Source organism: Notolepis coatsorum (assembly GCF_963971535.1).
Source record: "Notolepis coatsorum genome assembly, chromosome: 2".
Taxonomy (NCBI): Eukaryota; Metazoa; Chordata; class Actinopteri; order Aulopiformes; family Paralepididae; genus Notolepis; species Notolepis coatsorum.
Window position 1 is genome coordinate 5,961,270 of NC_140166.1, and position 23,387 is coordinate 5,984,656.

General features: G+C 45.6%; 1 protein-coding gene across 1 annotated transcript in view; it reads right to left on the minus strand.

The window, feature by feature from the left end:
- fbp2 (fructose-1,6-bisphosphatase 2) overlaps positions 1 to 14,261 on the minus strand; it is a 56,088-nt gene extending 41,827 nt beyond the window's left edge. Inside the window, exons 1-2 of the mRNA XM_084338170.1 lie at positions 14,061 to 14,261; positions 8,669 to 8,831 (exon numbers count right to left, since the gene is read on the minus strand). Of these exons, the coding sequence (XP_084194296.1) occupies positions 8,669 to 8,831; positions 14,061 to 14,233 (336 nt within the window). The 5' untranslated portion in view covers positions 14,234 to 14,261. The remainder of the gene's footprint in view (positions 1 to 8,668; positions 8,832 to 14,060) is intronic.
- Positions 14,262 to 23,387: the final 9,126 nt, after the last annotated feature.

Below are 23,387 nucleotides of genomic sequence, written 5' to 3' on the forward strand. Positions count from 1 at the left end.
TTTAGGTCACCCTTGGCTTGTTATGCATAACCCTCATATTAATTGGGCTACGGGTGAACTCTCCATGGGAAGCGGCGTCAGGGCTGACGCTGGCGAGAGTTCATCTGCCCCTCTCCCCCCCCCTCTTTTGTCTCTCTCCAGGATGATGGTGAACGTTGCAGATTCTGTATTATCTCCCAACCCTGATTTAGCAGGTGTGCCTGTGGTCTATTTTGACCTGGCGGACGTTTTTAGTAAGACGCGTGCTAACGCACTACCGCCTCATAGACCTTACGACTGCCCCATTGATCTTCTACCTGGTGCTTCTCCACCCCGTGGGCGGATGTTCTCTCTCTCTCGCCCTGAGACACTGTCCATGAACACTTACATGCAAGAGGCACTGTCCGCGGGGCATATCCGACCGTCCACATCCCCTGCAGGCGCTGGCTTCTTTTTCGTGGCAAAAAAGGATGGGCGTCAGCGGCTGTGCATTGATTATAGGGGGTTGAATGACGTTTCCATCAAGAATCGTTACCCTTTGCCCCTCATGGATACCGCCTTTGAGTGCTTACAGGGGGCACAGGTCTTTTCTAAACTTGACTTACGTAATGCATACAACTTGGTCAGGATTAGAGAAGGAGACGAGTGGAAGACTGCATTTAATACTCCTAATGGGCATTATGAGTATTTGGTCATGCCTTTTGGTTTAGCTAATGCTCCGGCAGTTTTCCAAGCCCTGGTCAACGACGTGCTGCAGGATTTAATTGGGGTGTCAGTATTTGTGTACTTAGATGACATCCTAATTTTTTCTCACGATATGGTGCAACACCAACTGCACGTTCGTGAGGTGCTTCAACGTCTCCTTAAGCATCAACTATTTGTTAAGGCAGAGAAGTGTGTGTTTCACACTGACACCGTGTCCTTCCTGGGCTTTGTGTTGACGAAGGGTGATCTTTGCATGGATCCAGCCAAGGTGAGTGCAGTCTTGGATTGGCCACGTTTTTTGGGCTTTGCAAGTTTTTACAGGCGTTTTATTCGCAATTTTTGCGCCTTAGTCAATCCCTTAACAGTTCTCACTAAGTCCTCTCTCCCTGGCTTTGAATGGTCGCCTAGGGCAGAGTCGGCCTTCTGCGACCTCAAACGTCGATTTACCTCCGCCCCTGTACTAATCCGTCACAATGCAGAGGCTCCGTTCATTTTGGAGGTGGATGCCTCTGACACCGCGGTGGGAGGGGTGATCTCTCAGAGGTGTTTAAAGGATGGTAAGGTGCATCCTTGCGCCTTCTTTTCACGCCGGCTGTCTCGGGCCGAGCGTAACTACGACGTGGGTAATCGGGAGTTGTTGGCAATCAAATTGGCACAGCGGTGGGAGGGGTGATCTCTCAGAGGTGTTTAAAGGACGGTAAGGTGCATCCTTGCGCCTTCTTTTCACGCCGGCTGTCTCCGGCCGAGCGTAACTACGACATGGGTAATCGGGAGTTGTTGGCAATCAAATTGGCACTGGAGGAATGGAGACATTGGTTAGAGGGCGCGGCACATCCTTTCATTGTTTGGACTGATCATAAGAACTTGGCTTACATCCAAGGGGCTAAACGCCTTAACGCTCGCCAGGCCAGGTGGGCGTTATTCTTCACTCGATTTCGATTTTCCATCTCCTATCGACCCGGTTCCAAGAACGTCAAACCTGACGCCCTGTCACATCAGTTTGATCTTCCGGGTCGAGAGGAGAAGCCCCACCCTATTGTTCCACAGGCCTTGATTTTGGCACCCGTGTCATGGGGCATAGATAGTGTGGTAAGATCGGCTCAGGCACGGGAGCCTGATCCCGGTGGGGGTCCTCGGGGCCGGATGTATGTACCCAAGGCGGCACACTCGCGCCTGCTGCAGTGGGCACATACATCCTCTCTCACCGGCCACCCTGGGGCCACCAGAACCCTGGAGTTTATCCGTAGGAGGTTTTGGTGGCCGACAGAGGGGGGGATACACGCTCCTTTGTGGCGGCCTGTCCGGTGTGCGCGCGCAGTAAGACCTCTCGCCGTGCACCGGCGGGTCTCCTCCGACCGCTTCCTATCCCAAGCGTCCCTGGTCGCACATATCCCTGGATTTTATTTCCGGCCTTCCCCTATCGGATGGGTTCACTGCCATCCTGGTGGTGGTGGACCGGTTCTCCAAGGTGGCCCACTGCATTCCCCTTCCTAAGCTCCCCTCGGCTCGGGAGACGGCTGACCTGGTGGTGCAGCACGTCTTTCGGGTCCATGGGCTTCCAGTGGATATTGTGTCTGACCGGGGTCCTCAGTTCGCCTCCAGGTTCTGGAAGGCGCTTGCCGCCGGCCTCTGCGCCTCCGTCAGCCTGTCGTCTGGGTTCCATCCACAGACGAACGGGCAGACTGAGCGCGTCAACCAGGATCTGGAGGGCGTTCTGAGGTGCTACGTTGCTGGGTGTCCGGCGACGTGGAGTAGGAGGTTGGCCTGGGCTGAGTATGCGCATAATACCCTCCTCTCATCCTCTACTGGTATGTCTCCCCTTCAGTGTCAATATGGTTTTCAACCTCCTCTGTTCCCCGAACAGGAGCAGGAGGCTGAGGTGCCGTCGGCCCAGGCACATGTGGCTCGTTGTCGCAGGACATGGAACAGGGTGCGGACGGCGCTGCAGAAGGCCTCGGTTAAGGCTCAGCGGCAGGCTAACCGCAAGCATCGTCCGGCTCCGGTTTTCCATCCTGGACAGCGGGTTTGGCTTTCCACCCGTGATCTCCCTCTCCGGGTGGAGTCCAGGAAGCTGGCTCCTCGCTTCATAGGCCCCTTTAAAGTGGTGCGTCTGGTGAATCCTATGGCTTACAGGCTACGCCTTCCGGCCTCTATGAGGGTCCATCCGACGTTTCATGTGTCCCTGTTGAAGCCATTCCTCTCATCGCCCTTGTCCCCGCCACTTCCGGCGGTTCCTCCGCCCCGCATTATTGATGGTCAGCCTGTCTATATGGTGCGGAGGATCCTGAGTTGTAGGCGGAGGGGTAGGGGGTTTCAGTTCTTGGTGGATTGGGAGGGGTACGGGGTAGAAGAGCGTTCTTGGGTGCCTCAACGGGATATTTTAGATCCCAGCCTGATCGATGATTTCCGGCGGCTGCATCCCGAGGCCCCTAGGTGAACGTCAGGTGCCGTTCATCGGGGGGAGATACTGTAACGTTCTGGGTCCTATCCTCCTTAGGATAGTACCCTACTGTCTGTCTGGTTTACTTCCTGTTGTTTGGGTTACACTTTGTATGTCACTGCTGATTTGCTGTCTCGCACTAATTGTCTGTCACATCTGGGTGCTGTCTCTGGCTGTCATTCTGGCTGTCACTAATTGACACGTTGGAATGTTTGGTATGTGCCCTTATAATGTCTGCTCTGTCTCTTGTTCTTTGCTAGAGCTTCACTTGATACTACGAGCAGGACCGCTTGGACAAGTGCTGACCCAACTCTCTCTGTCTATGTTAATTACTCTTGTTCTCTTAAATAAAGAGTTAACCTGTTTTGAAGAGTAAACAATTCTCCGTCTTCTTCCTCGACAACTGGAACTCCCACTTACCTGCCATTCGTAACACTTCTCCATGGGAAGTCTCTTGATTTTCTCATTTCCAATTCTGACAGTAGCCTTCTGCCTCCAGTATAAGTTGGCAATTATTCTTCGGTCAGAAACTGGTATTTCAAATTGGTCCATTGATCTCACCATCGCATAAAGGCAGTGCATATATTATTGAAATTAGTTTTCTCTAATGAATGCATCTATTTCTATATTTAATATAGTTTCGTATACTCCAGTGCGCTGTCAGACAGATTTGGCTGGCGTGCGTAACGGAGAGAGGACCGCTTGTGGAGAGCGCTAGGTCGCAAGGTTGCCCTGACGACAGACAGCTGGACTGCCTTGATGACCGAAAGCTATGTTACGGTCACTTGCGGGGGGGTTCCCCAGTATGGCAGAGCTGGCAAAGTCTGCAACATTGTTACCATTCAAGAGTGTTTTTGGACTGATTGTGACCAGGCTGCATGCGCTCCCGTCTGACACCCCGGGACCATGTGAGTCAGCTGAGACAGGCCATTTATGTTCTATGTAGGCTATCTTGTTCCAAAATTATAATAATAATAATAATAATAATAATAATAATAATAATAATAATAATAATAATAATAATAATAATAATAATAATAATAATAATAATAATAATAATAATAATAATAATAATAATAATAATAATAATAATAATAATAATAGCCTCATTGAAAATACTGTACTCTTGTTGCTCTTGTTGTTTTCAACGTTTTATGTGCATATCTATTATTTAGTTATTTAGTTGGGCATTTTCGTTGACATAAGTCGATTTTTCGTTTTTGTTTATTTATTAAGTTAATATAAAACCGTGTTTAGAAAATGTTTGAGTTTGTTAAATACATGCTTTTTATTTCTTTGAGTGGTGACGTTTATTTTTTCCCCCTGCTCATTTCTCCCCACGGTCATAGACAACTACCTGTCTCTCTTCTCTCCTTCCTCTCTAAATCACTTGAACATGCTGTATCCAACCAACTTACTGATTATCTCTTACAGAATGACCTCCTAGATCCTAATCAGTCAGGCTTCAGGACTGGTCACTCCACAGAGACGGCCCTCATAGCGGTCACAAAGGCTCTTCACTTAGCAAAAGCGAAAGGCCTCTCCTCTGTCCTGATTCTCCTAGACCTGTCTGCAGCCTTCGACACAGTCAACCATCAGATCCTCCTTGCGTCCCTCGCAGGAATGGGAGTGGCTGGCTCTGCACTGACATGGCTGACATCATACCTCAGCGACCGCTCCTACCAAGTGTCATGGAGAGGGTCCCTGTCGGCCCCCTGCAGACAGGTGTCCCTCAGGGCTCCGTTCTTAGACCCCTCCTCTTCTCCCTCTACACCAAATCTCTGGGTAACATTATCACATCTCATGTGTTCTTGTATCATTGCTATGCCGATGATACTCAACTCTTCCTCTCCTTTCCTCCCTCGGATATCCACGTCTCTGAGCGGATCTCGGCCTGTCTGTCCGACATCTCCGCCTCACCCCTGCCCACTTTGACAACCTAGGATGGCTTAGAGTAGACGACAGAGTACAGCAACTTGCAATGGGCCTGGTCTACAAGATACACTATACGACTAAGGTACCCATGTACATGTCAAAATACTTCCCAAAGGTCAGTGAATACCACGACCACAACACCAGAGGAAGCTCAACAAATCATGTTAAACCCAGATTCGGCTCAAACAAGGGACTAAACACGTTTCGCAATTATGCCACATCAATGTGGAACACCCTACCCAAAGCTGTAAAGGAATGTGAATCCCTACCCACATTCAAAACCGCTCTTAAAGAGCACCTACGGGAGGCTGCAATTCGAAACTGGCCACCGTAAATGCCCAAAACCCCCACCACCTCCTAATAGACAGTCTCCTCCCCACCGCATGTATATATTCCCTCCCCGCTGTATGTATATTTCTCTCCCACCCACCCACCCCCTCCTAATATACAGTCCCCTCCCCATCATATGTATATACTCTGTCAGGATCTAGGGGTAACAGTACTGTATATTTGAATACCGTTTATGTCACAAATGTATCAGTACTAAATACCTATATGTCCCTATGCCATAAATGTCATGTATGTTGTGTATGTCATAAATGTCTATATGAATTGAAAATGGGGGACCCTGATGGAAACAAAACAAACGTCTTTCTCAGGTCTGCATCCCCTTAACAATTGTGTGTATTGAGCCGTACTGTATTGTACCCATTCTGCAATCTGTTAAATAAAGTTTTCATTAATTCATTCATGACGTCCAACCACCTTAAACTGAACCAAAAACAGAATTGCTTCACCTGCACCCTCCCCCCTGACCGACCTTTCCATCAAAGTGGAGAATGTAGCTGTGGCCGCATCCCCGACCACCAAGGACCTTGGCGTTGTCCTTGACAACCAGAACCTGCAGATTCCTCCTGAACAACGTCAGAAGGATCCGCCCCTTCTTGACAAAAGAAGCCACCTAACTCCTCGTCCAATCAACAGTCATCTCCCGCCTCGACTACTGCAATGCACTGCTTGCTGGCCTTCCGACCACTGCCACCAAGCTTCTTCAACTCATTCAGAATGCAGCCGCCTGCCTGATCTCAAACCTACCGAAGTCAGCCCATGTCACCCCACTTCTTAGGGACCTGCACTGGCTCCCCATTGCCGCACAAATCCACTTCAAGGCCCTCGACCTGGCATATCGTGCGGCAAAGGGAACGGCTCCTGCCTACCTCCGGTCAATGGTCTCTAACTAACTACACACCCTCAAGACCTCTACGCTCTGCATCTTCTGGCCGCCTCAGACCCACCCCTATTCGAGCTCCGGGAGGGTCATCAAAGAGAAGCCGCCTATTCTCGGTCCTTGCCCCTCAATGGTGGAACAAACTTCCCACCACAGTTAGGACAGCCGAAACCCGATCAATCTTTCGTCGTCGACTGAAGACACACTTCTTTCTAATGAACCTTACTGTCATATACTAACCTACATAGTAGCACTCAACACTTTGATGAAAATTGTTACTCAGCTGATAGAGTTGTACCCTTCCTGCTGACTTGTCATACAAAACTTGTAAGTCGCTTTGGATAAAAATGTCAGCTAAATGACAAAATGTAAATGTAAATATAAATATCAAGCAGGTACAGGTAAGCCCGCATTGTTAGTAGTGAAAGCAAATTAATCTGTCCACACTGAATTAAATCCTCTATTTTTCTTTTTGGGGATTTATCCATGGTTAGTTTATTGGGGGGTCAGAAACTGCGCGGGGTGTGACGTATATTTTAGTTGATGAAATATGAAACACTTTTTTATTTCAGTTCACAGTATCACCTCGATCTCCAAAATAAAAAAAATACAAATAAATTCAAATTGTCGTTATTTATTTCCATATTATTTGTATTTATTATTATTTTTCAAACTTAGAGGGAGCCACTGCAGAGTGGCGGAAGAGCTTCTTGCGGCTCCAGAGCCGCAGAGCAAGTTTCCGACCCCTGGTCTAAGGTTACCCTCTTCTCCATGGGGTTAGTGTGTATCTATGGTATCTAAGGTTACCCTCTTCTCCATGGGGTTAGTGTGTCTCTATGGTCTCTAAGGCTACCCTCTTCTCTATGGGGTTACTGTTAGTGTGTGTCTATGGTCTCTAAGGTTACACTCTTCTCCATGGGGTTAATGTCTCTATGGTCTCTAAGGCTACCCTCTTCTCTATGGGGTTACTGTTAGTGTGTGTCTATGGTCTCTAAGGTTACACTCTTCTCCATGGGGTTAGTGTGTCTCTATGGTCTCTAAGGCTACCCTCTTCTCTATGGGGTTACTGTTAGTGTGTGTCTATGGTCTCTAAGGTTACACTCTTCTCCATGGGGTTAATGTCTCTATGGTCTCTAAGGCTACCCTCTTCTCTATGGGGTTACTGTTAGTGTGTGTCTATGGTCTCTAAGGTTACACTCTTCTCCATGGGGTTAATGTCTCTATGGTCTCTAAGGCTACCCTCTTCTCTATGGGGTTACTGTTAGTGTGTGTCTATGGTCTCTAAGGTTACACTCTTCTCCATGGGGTTAATGTCTCTATGGTCTCTAAGGCTACCCTCTTCTCTATGGGGTTACTGTTAGTGTGTGTCTATGGTCTCTAAGGTTACACTCTTCTCCATGGGGTTAATGTCTCTATGGTCTCTAAGGCTACCCTCTTCTCTATGGGGTTACTGTTAGTGTGTGTCTATGGTCTCTAAGGTTACACTCTTCTCCATGGGGTTAATGTCTCTATGGTCTCTAAGGCTACCCTCTTCTCTATGGGGTTACTGTTCGTGTGTGTCTATGGTCTCTAAGGTTACACTCTTCTCCATGGGGTTAATGTCTCTATGGTCTCTAAGGTTACCCTCTTCTCTATGTTGTTAGGGTTAGTGTGTCTCTATGGTCTCTAGGTTACCCTCTTCTCTATGTTGTTAGGGTTAGTGTGTCTCTATGGTCTAAGGTTACCCTCCTCTCTAAGGAGTTAGAGTTAGTGTGTCTCTATGGTCTCTAGGTTACCCTCCTCTCTATGGGGTTAGAGTTAGTGTGTCTCTATGGTCTCTAGGTTACCCTCCTCTCTAAGGAGTTAGAGTTAGTGTGTCTCTATGGTCTCTAAGGTTACCCTCTTCTCTATGGGGTTAGAGTTAGTGGGTCTCTCTAGGTTACCCTCCTCTCTAAGGAGTTAGAGTTAGTGTGTCTCTATGGTCTCTAAGGTTACCCTCTTCTCTATGGGGTTAGAGTTAGTGGGTCTCTCTAGGTTACCCTCCTCTCTAAGGAGTTAGAGTTAGTGTGTCTCTATGGTCTCTAAGGTTACCCTCTTCTCTATGGGGTTAGAGTTAGTGTGTCTCTATGGTCTCTAAGGTTACCCTCTTCTCTATGGGGTTAGAGTTAGTGTGTCTCTATGGTCTCTAAGGCTACCCTCTTCTCTAAGGGGTTAGAGTTAGTGTGTCTCTATGGTCTCTAAGGTTACCCTCTTCTCTATGGGGTTAGAGTTAGTGTGTCTCTATGGTCTCTAAGGCTACCCTCTTCTCTAAGGGGTTAGAGTTAGTGTTGTCTCTATGGTCTCTAAGGTTACCCTCTTCTCTATGGGGTTAGAGTTAGTGTGTCTCTATGGTCTAAGGTTACCCTCTTCTCCATGGGGGTCACAATGAGGTCTTCGTTCTCCTCAGACACCATGCAGCAGGTGCCATAGGAGGCCCTCATCATGTTGATGCACATGTCGTTGGACAGGACGTCCAGCTTCTTCTGGTCATCCCCTGTCACGTTCACCGAGCCCGCCATTCCTTGCCTGCGAGAGGGAGCCAATCAGAAGCCATCAGCTAAAGGCATGCCTTTCTGCTCAATGTTAAAGGAACAGGCCAACATTTTGGGAAATTAGCTTACCGTCTTCTCCAGAGAGAGACAAGAAGATAGATACCAGTTTCCTCACTGTGCGTTCAGTAGAAAGCTATCTGGCTGCACGTTAGCCTAGCTTAGCACAATGAATGGAAGCGGACAGTGCCGGTTAGCCTAGGCATTGTCCAACTAACACCTCTCCCGAAGGCTAACCGGCACTGTCCGCTTCCATTCATTGTGCTAAGCTAGGCTATCATAGCCACGTTAATAACGTTTGTAATAAACCAAACCATTTGTAAATCCGTAAAAAGCAAGTTTTATTTTTTTAATTTTTTTTTACATGTAACAGACACAACACAATACAATAACAATAATGATAATGATAACAAATAAAATAAGACATAACGAATTAAATTAAATCAAATAAATTATAATAAATTACATTAAAAACAATGACATTGGGATCACAAGACAGGGAGAATATAGAAAATAAAATTATAATAATAAAATGATATTGCTAAAAGACATTTCTTCCCCCAATCCCACCCCCCACCCCAGGACCTCTCAGGACCGAACACCCCAATCTCACTTTGCTGCTAGATCATGAACTTTACTCTCCCACAGCTGTTGATGCCCACAGACTAATGCTACTCTATTGATAATAATAACAATGATAGGAGGTGAGACACATGTTACTCTATTGATAATAATAACAATGATAGGAGGTGAGACACATGTTACTCTATTGATAATAATAACACAATGACAGCCAGGTGAGACATATGTTACTCTATTGATAATAATAACACAATAACAGGTGAGACACAATGTTACTCTATCAATTATAATAACACAATGACAGGTGAGACACAATGTTACTCTATCAATCATAATAACACAATGACAGATGAGACATATGTTACTCTATTGATAATAATAACACAATGACAGGTGAGACACAATGTTACTCTATTGATAATAATAACACAATGCCATGTGAGACATGTGTTACTCTATTGATAATAATAACACAATGACAGGTGAGACATATGTTACTCTATTGATAATAATAACACAATGCCATGTGAGACATATGTTACTCTATTGATAATAATAACACAATGACAGGTGAGACATATGTTACTCTATTGATAATTTGTATTTTTTGTATTTGTATTTATTTATTAACATAGAGTTAAACAAAAGTCAAAGAAAATACATAATAACCATTGTGAAGGAGAAGTTAGAAGCCTAGAGGCTTATTGAGAACTTCCCCTGTTTTGTCAAATCAAAACATACAAAGATATACATATTATTTAAAAATGATCACACAATGACACGTGAAACAGATGTTACTCTATTTATAATAATAACACAATGACAGGTGAGACATATGTTACTCTATTGATAATAATAACGACAGGTGAAACATAAGTTACTCTATTGATAATACTAACACAATGACAGGTGAGACATATCACATATGTTACTCTATTGATAATAATAACAACACAATGACAGGTGAGACATACTGTATGTTACTCTATCAATAATAATAATAATAATAATAATAATAAATAATAAATAATAATAATAATAATAATAATAATAATAATAATAATAATAATAATAATAATAATAATAATAATAATAATAATAATAATAATAATAATAATAATAATAATAATAATAATAATAATAATAATAATAATAATAATAATAATAAATAATAATAATAATAATAATAATAATAATAATAATAATAATAATAATAATAATAATAATAATAATAATAATAATAATAATAATAATAATAATAATAATAATAATAATAATAATAATAATAATAATAATAACAATATCAATAATAATAATAATAATAATAATAATAATAATAATAATAATAATAATAATAATAATAATAATAATAATAATAATAATAATAATAATAATAATAATAATAATAATAATAATAATAATAATAATAATAATAATAATAATAATAATAATAATAATAATAATAATAAATAATAAATAATAATAATAATAATAATAATAATAATAATAATAATAATAATAATAATAATAATAATAATAATAATAATAATAATAATAATAACACAATGACAGGTGAGACATATGTTACTCTATCAATAAGAACAATAATAATAATAATGATAACACAATGACAGATGAGACATGTTACTCTATCAATAGTAATAACACAGCCTCTTTGTACAGCCTCCCCTGGTATCATAGATTTTATCCTAAGTCAACCTCATGTACAAATATATATGACTAACCTAACTCTACTCTGTACAATGTGCAATAGTCCATACAGAGTCTATAGTACTAAATGTATTAATAGTGATACGTATAGTCTACTGTCTATTGTTTGATGTACATAGTACAAAATGTATGGAGAGTGATACGTATAGTCTACTGTCTATTGTTTGATGTACATAGTACAAAATGTATGGAGAGTGATACGTATAGTCTACTGTCTATTGTTTGATGTACATAGTACTAAATGTATGGAGAGTGATACGTACTGTATAGTCTACTATCTATTTGTGTTGTTTGTGTTGTGGGGTCAGGCCATGTTGACATTGTACCATGTGTATCTGTCGTGTTGAGTAATACCATACAGTTATAAAATACGATTCCATTTTTATGTAGCTGTCACAACCCTTCTCATGTTGCTCTGTACACAAGGCCACTAGCATGGACAGCTGAGGAACCTAGCATGTCCCTTTGTTAGTGTCTCTCTCTCTCTCTCTCTCTCTCTCTCTCTCTCTCTCTCTCTCTCTCTCTCTCTCTCTCTCTCTCTCTCTCTCTCTCTCTCTCTCTCTCTCTCTCTCTCTCTCTCTCTCTCTCTCTCTCTCTCTCTCTCTCTCTGACTGTTGAGCTGCTGTCCTAATATTATACGAGACACATTCCTCACATGGGTCTGTGTGTCCATCATGGATGGCGCATAACTGAGTTCCTCTACACTAAATATAAATACATTCTGAAAACAGGAGGAATTATTATTGTGGGAACCTCTGAAATGTTAAGTTGAATCTGAATGTCGTGATGTGATGTGATATACTGTTATCTGCTTGAAAGTAATACAAGGTCCCACTCTTAAGACATCGCTTGCAGGAGACATGTACGACTCCCAAGCCAAAGGTTCCTGCTCCATCTTAACTATAGTTAAAGGAACGCGCCAACATTATGGGACATGCGCTTCCTATCTTCTCCAGAGTCAGGGCAGTTGTCAGGCCAGTACTAGAGTCTTCCTATCTTCTCCAGAGTCAGGGCAGTTGTCAGGCCAGTACTAGAGTCTGGACTGATTTTCAGGACTCGATTTGACCTTGAGCACTGATGACTCGGACTTGGACTCAACCATTGGCTGCATTTGGACTCGGAAGGTGCAGACGAGGACTCTGACTTTTTTATTGATAAATACAAAAAAAATATAAAATCTTTTGTAATCATCAAAGCATCAAAAGGAAAAAAAGGCATTTTTCCTAGTTCAGAGCAAACTCAAGGAGCCCTAAAAACCAATCAGTCATTGAACGTGTGGAATAGGTTCCAATATTCCATTCCAACAGTGTTGTGATGTAAGGGGTAAGCTTACCAATAAGGGCTTTAGGCCAGAGAAGGCCATCCAACCTTTTCATAAAGGACACAGTGGTGGGTATCATATCTGTCACCACCAGTAATAAATCTGAGGGCAGAATGATAGAGTTTAAGCCAATTTTATGCTAGTGGTCTGTATCTGTTTCCATGAATTTGTGCTAAGCTAGGCTAGCTTGCAGACAGATAGCTCTCTACTGAACACACAGAGAGGAAATGAGTATCTATCTTCTTGTCTGACTCTGGAGAAGACGTGAGCACATTTCATATAGTGTTGGCGTGTTCCTTAGTATTGTTGGATGCACCGCGCACTGATCCCACTGAACCGTACAGGCTTATGGCCTGGTAAAACATGGTGAGACCTGGCGAGACATGATGAGACATGGTGAGACATGGTGAGACAAGGTGAGGCATGATGAGACATGGTAGACTATGGTGAGACATAGTGAGACCTGGTGAGACATAGTGAGACTATGGTGAGACATGGTGAGACATAGTGAGACATAGTGAGACATGGTAGACTATGGTGAGACATAGTGAGACATGGTGAGACTATGGTGAGACATAGTGAGACATGGTGAGACATGGTAGACTATGGTGAGACATAGTGAGACATGGTGAGACTATGGTGAGACATGGTAGACTATGGTGAGACATAGTGAGACATAGTGAGACATGGTGAGACTATGGTGAGACATAGTGAGACATAGTGAGACATGGTGAGACATGGTGAGACTATGGTGAGACATAGTGAGACATAGTGAGACATGGTGAGACATGGTAGACTATGGTGAGACATAGTGTGACATAGTGTGACATAGTGAGACATAGTGAGACATGGTGAGACATGGTGAGACATGGTAGACTATGGTGAGACATAGTGTGACATAGTGAGACATAGTGAGACATGGTGAGACATGGTAGACTATGGTGAGACTATGGTGAAACATGGTGAGACTATGGACTATGGTTTCCTTGCATGCTGGGGAAATACCTACCTTGTATTAGCCTGGTATTGACCAGATACCTTGTATTAGCCTGGTATTGACCAGATACCTTGTATTAGCCTGGTATTGACCAGATACCTTGTATTAGCCTGGTATTGACCAGATACCTTGTATTAGCCTGGTATTGACCAGATACCTTGTATTAGCCTGGTATTGACCAGATACCTTGTATTAACCTGGTATTGACTCAATATACATTGTATTAGCCTGGTATTGACCAGAATACCAGATACCTTGTATTAGCATGATATTGACTCAATATATACCTTGTATATTAGCCTGGTATTGACCAGATACCTTGTATTAGCCTGGTATTGACCAGATACCTTGTATTAGCCTGGTATTGACCAGATACCTTGTATTAGCCTGGTATTGACCAGATACCTTGTATTAGCCTGGTATTGACCAGATACCTTGTATTAGCCTGGTATTGACCAGATACCTTGTATTAGCCTGGTATTGACCAGATATCTGATACCAGTATCAGTGCATCACATAAACACACTTAGTCAAGTAAGACCAGTTTTGAATGCAGCGAGTGGGTCGGTACTTACATGTGGTTCAGGCCTGCCTTGCGTACGGCCGAGGAGATGGCTTTGATGGCTGTCTGGATGGAGTTGATGAGTTGGGTCAGCTCACCCGTCGACCCCTTGACCTGACGACCCGCTTCCATGACGAAGCGGGTCAGGGTCCATACGTCCGTGTCAAACGCAGACTGGTCCGACATTTTGGGTCCTTATTCTTCAGCGGGAGAGTGTGTGTGTGTGTGTGTGCCTGTGGGGCAGTGGACAGCCAGTGTGAGCACCAACTCATTACTAGCAAAGTTCTTTTCGCCCCCCGCCCCCTTTGGGGCTGTGAAATCAAGCCAAGGCTTCTATTTTGGAGCTCACTCGGGTGGAACATGTATGTGTGTGTGTGTGTGTGTGTGTGTGTGTGTGTGTGTGTGTGTGTGTGTGTGTGTGTGTGTGTGTGTGTGTGTGTGTGTGTGTGTGTTGTGTGTGCGTGCGTGCGTGCGCGTGTGTTTGGGGTAGAGGTATCAGGTGACAGCTGTAGAGAGAGAGAAAGAGCAACAAGGCAAAGCAACAAGGCCTCTTTCAACATGTGGGTTAAGGTCAACTTGAACTGTGAATTCATATCATCTGGAAATACCTCTGTCCTCAGACTGTATCGACGGTAACGTTACTGATTCAGAACAGGAAATAACCCATAAGCACAACGTTAGGTTATGACTATAACCAAGTTCTGTTAGTTAGGGGCGATGCTTGGCATCGCCTTCTGCACTATCTCGCGTACGTGCACGCGTACTGAATAAACCACAAATGTACCTCTAATACCAGTATTAGTCTGACCACACCCCTCATCAGCTTACCTTCATAAGCAGGTGTGTGGTCACCTGCTCTCCTCCTTCCCAAGCTTTCACCACAAGGTGAGGACAAGGGCTGCAGCGGCGTCCGATGCCAAGCATCGCCCCTAACTAACAGAACTTGGTTATAGTCATAACCTATCGTTCTGTATCGTTAGTGGCTTAGCTTGGCATCGCCTTCTGCACAAGGGAGGCCAAGCGGAGCCACTTGGCTGACAAATACACCCCGCTGACAGCCCCCCAAAACCATCAGAACAGGGAGGGCCGAGCCCCCCCGACCCCCCCTAATGGAGGGTAGCCCCCCTATTAGGGACGTCACGGGAGGGCGACGGACCCGACCGTGCGAAGAGGCACTCAAGCAACTCAACGCACAGGGTGAGCAGACCGTGGCTTGACCCCACGACTACACACACGCACAACCCGCATGCCACCCGGGAACGAACGGAGGAACAACCTCGTTACTGCCCCCAGAATCACGGGGTCAAGGGCAAACCCAACCCCGTGGCAAGGCCGTAGCAGCGGAGCACGAAGGAAGACCCAGACCCACCAAAAGGACTGGACTCCCTGGAATGGGGGCCCGGAGAAGTCCATGATGCCAGCATCAAGACCCCACCAGGTGGGCACGTAGTGCCCCGCCCCCCACATCGCCAGCGTATTCGGACAAAGGCCCCTCAGTTACTGCACCTGGTACCCCAGGCGGAACCAACCAGGCCAGAACCTGCCCAGCTTCCGAGATCGGACGAGACCGGGCGTGTTCAGGTCGGTATGGCCGTAAGCCGAGCGGGCCCCGTCCCCCCAATAGTACACCGCCTGGCACACTGACCCTGCAGAATAGGCAGTCAGCATGGCCGTAAGCACACAAAAAAGGTTAACCAACGGAAGCAGGCAGCGCACCGGGGAAAAACCAGGCAACAGGCTGTTAACCCTAGCCTGGAGACTGCGGACGAGACAGGCGCCAGAGGGGACAGCTGAACACAGCCGCCCCGGCGGAAGGAGCGTAAGCTGGCGGTGTTGCATGACCAAGCCTCCATTTAACAACCCCCACCCAGAGGGGTCGAGGCAGAGAAGGCTGACACGATCGGCAGACGTCATGAACGTGCAGGGGCACCCTCAACCGGTGAACCCGGGAGTTGACACTGCTCCAACACACCAGGGAATCAACCACCTCGGTGTTACCCAATGCGGTGGTTGTTCCTATAACCCCTCAAGAAAAAACTCCAAAACACACCTGCGGGTATACACCGGCTATACCGCAGTACAAGTGTTTCAGTTTCCAAAAAGGGTTAACCCAGGCCTACGGGTCGCAAACATCACTTCGGACCGGGCCTGGCGGTACGGGAAGCACAGGGTCACCAGAGGAGGTCAAAAAACCACCCCCACAGGCCCCTCTTCGCCATGCGTGAGAGAGGAGCGAAAAATAATGGAGAACCAGCCCCTAAGCACACCGTACCTGGTATTCCCCGGCGGTCTCCCAACCAAGTACTAACCAGGACCAACCTGTGTAGCGGCCGAGATCCGACGAGATCGAGCGCGTACAGAATGGCATGGCTGTAAGCCATGACGACAGTGCTGAGTAAAAACATACCCAACCAGGGTCTCCATAGCGCTTAACCCTGTGACACCCAGACCGACCTGGCATTTTTCCCCCTGAAAAAAGCCCAAGTCCCTCAGGGTACCAGAACAGCAGATCTGCATCCCCGGCGGACAACGGGTTCAACTGATCTGGACCAGCGTGACCAGAACCAGTCCCGTGCCCTAACCACGCCGACATGCCTACTCCAGGAGAAGGGCAGATATGCGTGTTGATCTTAACATGAAAAGAAGGCGCCACCCAGACGTCGGGACGAACCGCGCCTGGTGGCCCACCCCAAGGGCGTGAGACCCCACTACATATGTTCAGATCCATCCCGTCATCATCCCCCAGACATGAACGAGAATCCGTCGACAACCCACCCAGGTCATGGGATGTGGTCGCCGGAAGAGGAAAAACCCCCATCTCAGTTGCTTTATAAAAACGCTGTTTCAACCACAAGCAACTAAGGCGTGCCAGTCAATCGCCTGTTTACAGCGAGCTAGCACTATACGTGCGTCGGGACACACCCCCATCAATGAACAGGCTATTTAGACCTGTCATTGAATCCCCAAGGCGCCCAGGGGAACGACAAGAGGGGTGTGACACTCCCTAACTCCAACACTTCTGGAATAGAAAGAAGGAAGCATCAACAGTATGTATCCCAGTCTACACAGCCGGGGTAAAAAATGTTCACATTTTTACATCCCACCACCCTCCCATAGGAAAGAGACGGGGATCCCCAGAGAGACTTCCCACGCGAGCTGTACAGATTGAAAAGAATATATTGCACCTTGAGCCATGTAAAAAACTGGTTTTAGGGCCTCCGGGGAAGAGGCACCGAACCCATACACACTCAATAAACGAATTGAATCGAATATACATACAATAGAAAAGGACCCTTCTAGAGGGTCCACTCACTTTGACAATCTGAGGAGGAAGGCTCTGTACTCTGATGGAGGCTTCCTCACATGGAAGAAGGAGTCCGAACTCACAGAAGGCCTGAGTAGGCGCTTGGTGAGGAGGAGCCCTGACCACCCCCCCTGAAAACAGATCCATCACATGGACCTGAACAGCACACGGAAGTCCTACCAACAGAGACGCGCACGGTGACGTACTCTATGGCGGGGGAATTCCTGCGGTGCACACGCCCAATATACCAGGCCGTGGGACCAGGAACTCCCTCCCCCCCCCCCCCCCCCCCCCCCGTAACGTGCCGAACCGCCACGTGACGGGAACCTTGAAGGACAGGGGGTGTACCCCTGACCGACAGAACAATGGGGAGAGGAAAGGTTACCAGTTCACCCCTTTACGACCCCACACCCATGATACGACGTAACGACAAAAAGAGAATATGACACAGTCATAGTCAGCTCTATGAAGCGTTTCACAGCTCCACACAGCGCACGAGCTAACCTGCTATCTGATTTTTACTAAGGAAAAACACAGAATAGAGAGGGCTCTAAGAACCCCGGTCCAACATACACATGTGCTTCTGTGGCCAGTACAACCCAGTTGTAGGTCACATGACACACACAACCCATCATCACCTACAAAAAATGGCAAAAACACTCAACAGAGGAACGCCGTTTTTTTCACAATGAGAGAATACATCATTCTTGATTAGTATCGACCACAGGCCTTGCTAAGCACACATGACAGCAACCAAACCAATTTCCCTTTAGGAAATAAGTTTCTCCAGCAGATTTAGCACAACCTCAGCAATCAAGCTGAGAGTTACATCGTATCCCTACCACACAAAAGACACAATTAATGCACAACATGTCTGATAGGAGGTGATAAAGTCCCCAGGGAACCGGGGGGGGAAACACAATCCTCCTATTTTACCCTCAATACGGCCAGTTAAAACAGGAAAACCTGTTAATGTGTGAACTCACTGTTCATTGTCATTACAGTCTGAGAAAGAACATTCTTTTACTCACTCGTCACCAAGCATAGCTTCATAGGTTAGTTGCCTTAGTAGTGAGTACACGGTACACATAAACACCATGATGTTTCTCACACAACAACCAGATCAATACATCACGATCTGCACGAAGAAGCTAACTGCCAGTGACAAAAACAGCTCACACACAACCCGCAACGTATCTCAAATGCATTGCAACAACACACGTTTTGGGAAAAAACACCGTTATTCACAATACATTTAGCAAGGTAAAACCAGAAGACGTGTTTATGAGGTCTGGCCAACCCCGTACCTGCCCGGAACGCAGATCAGCGAAGTGCAGTCACAAGCCACCGTAGAACACAGCCGTCCCGTGTTGTTCGATCCGGGCAGCGTCGCCGCTCCACCAGTCGCTACAGTCCTCTTTGTTGACGCAATCCCCGTCTAGGCTCAGGCAGGGTCGACGAACATCCCCTGTCAAGGATGACGTCGTGGTCAAGAGTGTAAAACATGTTAAAATCAAAGCACGTTCAACAGAAAAGCATCAAGCTAACGGCTGCTCCAACCGTTCGGGTGCTATTGCTTCCGCTCGCGAGACGCCGATCTACGACGCACGCGATCAGGAGCGAGCTCCCGGCGGCGCGCGAGAAGCCAAGCTACCCCGCGCCAGGCCACCGACCGGCTAACCGTAAGCTATGAACATGTAAACAATGACATAACACTCACCCAGACAGGCCGCCGTTCTGAACCCTCCTCACTTTTTAAGAGAAAAGAGAAAACAAGACGTCAACACCGCTTCACAACGGTGACATTAACACGTCCGGCGGAATCAGCACAGTACCAACTGGCCTGTATAGCTGACTTTGAACATGAATCTGCCGCTATCGCACATTACATGCACATATCCCCTCGTGAAGGAATACTCTCATTTGGATATGAAAGATGGGGTCTTAACACGGTGACAGAGAGAATCCACTCGTCCAGAACACACAGGGATCACCAGTGTCAATGGTCGCGGCCCACTAGTTAAAACTATAATGGTCGCCAGACCAAGGCCTTCTGTCGCCTAGACGGCTAAACAAAGGACCCTAGCCTGGGGCCGGTTTCCATAAACTTTGTCAAGTAGCCCCCATAGCACTAACAGACAAGTGGAGCCCGCCAGCAAACACTACTCACCCAACCTGGAACGCACCGCTCCTCACAACAGCGGCATGTCCGACAGTTCAGCTGTGGCCTGACAGGTTTCACCCCAACAAACACAGCAAGGAACTGCAGTTGAGAAGCATGCAGCGGCGTGCTCCCAATACGAAAACCGGTGGAGGGTTTGTAGAATGATCATCATCTTCTAGACACTCCAGTACGAAGACAATATCGCCGTATTTTCTCGAAAATAGTGAGAGAGAAAATAAAGATATGATGTCAACGTATCCTTGTTTCCCAAGCTGTTCCTAATCCAATTTCTTCCATCATGGTGTCAAGTGTGGGGATCTACCGAGGCACCTCTTCCTTGTGGTGAAAGCGAGAAGGAGGAGAGCAGGTGACCACACACCTGCTTATGAAGGTAAGCTGATGAGGGGTGTGGTCAGACTAATACTGGTATTAGAGGTACATTTGTGGTTTATTCAGTACGCGTGCACGTACGCAAGATAGTGCAGAAGGCGATGCCAAGCTAAGCCACTAACGATACAGAACAGAGAAACAGTCTAGTGCAATTTCAAAGGTCAGAGGTTTAATACAAGCAAGCAAGGGTCAAACCACCAGGAGATCAGTCAGTGAGACAAACAAAACCAATAGGGACCAGGCAGAGTCCAGGGATTAAGTAAAAAAATTAAATAATTAGATACAGACAGAAAAGCTAGTGTGCTGCAAAAACTGACCATTTTACAAATGGCAATGGTTATAGGCTAGTTTAAATGTAGGGGGTGTGGAACAGATGTGCAGGTGATGAGTAAGGCTAGGGTTACTGCAGGAGAGACAGGTGATGGTAGGACTATAGTTACTGCAGGACAGAGACAGGTGATGATAGTGTGGTAAATATTGACGTGTTATTTCATAAATAATATGTGTGAATAATCAGAGATCATCACAGCTACCTTTCAATAGCAGAGTGGACTCAGTGGCTAAATAAGGAACCATACTTGAGACAGTTACATCCGATAACAGCAGCAACAGTTATTTCAACCCCCACTCAAGCAATGACTAATTTAGAGAACAAACAACACCTTCTTGAATTGACAGTATGTAAATGTAGAAGTAGAGACAGCTGGGTTGAACACAGGGCAGACCAGTTTAGACTTGTTGAAGCATGGACACTAACTCACAAACAAAGTAATCTATTAATCAACTGTTTAGTATCAAAAGAGTAAACCATAATATTAGAAATGTGTAAATTCATATACACAGGAGATATAGTTGGTAAAAGGTTTATTGAAACAGGCCTCTGTACTCAAGTGGCCACATCAAGGAAGGGGGGGCCAGAAAGACCCCCCTTCTTATCACTGAGGGAAGATGACATCACACCAGCCCCCACCCGTGGGACAAGACCCAACCCCCCCCGTGAGAAGACACACAGAGAAACCCAGAGGGAGGGGCTGCCAGCGCCCACAGGAAACCGCTCACCGAAGACGCCCACGGACCAACTGTATTATGTAAAGCTATTATTGGCTAGAAATGATAGGATATAAGGGCCCACAAAGTGTAATTCTGGAGCCCAGATCCCACCCAGATCTGGGGGCTCCACCGACTCCTCCCGACCAGAGAAACTACTGCTTTTTGATGTAAGTAAGCCGGATGGAACCCGTATTGTTTGGTTAGACTAGAATGTAACTTAGCTTAGAAACCAGGCTTACTTATATGCAAAAAAGGGCTTACAGTATTTTCAATGTATGTTCAAATTATGTTAACCAAGTGACTGTTTGATGTGCAGTATTTAGGTTTGAGATGCAAACCTGATTGTTGATTCCTGTACACAGCAGCCATGTTAATGTTTTCTGATAAATCCTTTGTTCTATTCACCTTGGACTCCTGGCTCTGATCAAATAAATCAGTTGAGTTGAACTATAGTTCTGGTTTGTCTGGCGTACACGTTTTATTCCTCATCTGCTAAGTCAGATGAGGAGACCAACAATTCTATCAAGTATGAATCTTTCCTCCTCCTTCCAGATAATCAATCTCATTGTGTTGTACTACAATAACCTCACATTATTGTAGAAAGTCTGTGGGAATTTACCACAGTAGGACTATAGTTACTGCAGGACAGATACAGGTGATGGTAGGACTATAGTTACTGCAGGACAGAGACAGGTGATGGTAGGACTATAGTTACTGCAGGAGAGACAGGTGATGGTAGGACTATAGTTACTGCAGGAGAGACAGGTGATGGTAGGACTATAGTTACTGCAGGACAGAGACAGGTGATGGTAGGACTATAGTTACTGCAGGACAGAGACAGGTGATGGTAGGACTATAGTTACTGCAGGACAGAGACAGGTGATGGTAGGACTATAGTTACTGCAGGACAGAGACAGGTGATGGTAGGACTATAGTTACTGCAGGAGAGACAGGTGATGGTAGGACTATAGTTACTGCAGGACAGAGACAGGTGATGGTAGGACTATAGTTACTGCAGGACAGAGACAGGTGATGGTAAGACTATAGTTACTGCAGGACAGAGACAGGTGATGGTAGGACTATAGTTACTGCAGGAGAGACAGGTGATGGTAGACCTATAGTTACTGCAGGACAGAGACAGGTGATGGTAGGACTATAGTTACTGCAGGAGAGACAGGTGATGGTAGACCTATAGTTACTGCAGGACAGAGACAGGTGATGGTAGGACTATAGTTACTGCAGGACAGACAGGTGATGGTAAGACTATAGTTACTGCAGGAGAGAGACAGGTGATGGTAGGACTATAGTTACTGCAGGACAGAGACAGGTGATGGTAGGACTATAGTTACTGCAGGACAGAGTCAGGTGATGGTAGGACTATAGTTACTGCAGGACAGATACAGGTGATGGTAGGACTATAGTTACTGCAGGACAGAGACAGGTGATGGTAGGACTATAGTTACTGCAGGAGAGACAGGTGATGGTAGGACTATAGTTACTGCAGGAGAGACAGGTGATGGTAGGACTATAGTTACTGCAGGACAGAGTCAGGTGATGGTAGGACTATAGTTACTGCAGGACAGAGACAGGTGATGGTAGGACTATAGTTACTGCAGGAGAGACAGGTGATGGTAGGACTATAGTTACTGCAGGACAGAGACAGGTGATGGTAGGACTATAGTTACTGCAGGACAGAGACAGGTGATGGTAGGACTATAGTTACTGCAGGACAGAGACAGGTGATGGTAGGACTATAGTTACTGCAGGACAGAGACAGGTGATGGTAGGACTATAGTTACTGCAGGACAGATACAGGTGATGGTAGGACTATAGTTACTGCAGGACAGAGACAGGTGATGGTAGGACTATAGTTACTGCAGGACAGATACAGGGGATGGGTAGAGCTAGGCTAGGGTTACAATAAGTGAAAATGCCAAGGGCAAAGAAACAAACTGAATGACAGATAAATAAAGGGAGATCAGGAAGCATTCATAACAGTAACACTTACTGTGCAAACAGTCATGTCCACACCTCTCCAAGTAGTTTTTATCTAGTAGGAAAACACAACAGTGGGCAGGGACCGCTAACAGCAGCCGGAGAACTAACAGCAGCAGAACTCGAGAACTACTAGGAACGTCTGATCACTGAGTGTGTCCGACTCCCACCTAAACGGCACGGACTACAACGTATGACGTATATCACGCCGGTTAGGGTACCTTGTGTGTACTGCACCTGTGTTCTGTGTATACTGTATACTTTACTTACTCATAGTATATATTTAGATTCTAGTGTTTATTGTAACCAAATGTATTGTAATGTATAATATCTGATACATACAGACCCTTATATTCAGAGTTAATTATATTGTTTACACTGCCTATTTTTACTTTTCTACTGTACTATAATTTTATTGCCTGTATTTATGTTTGATT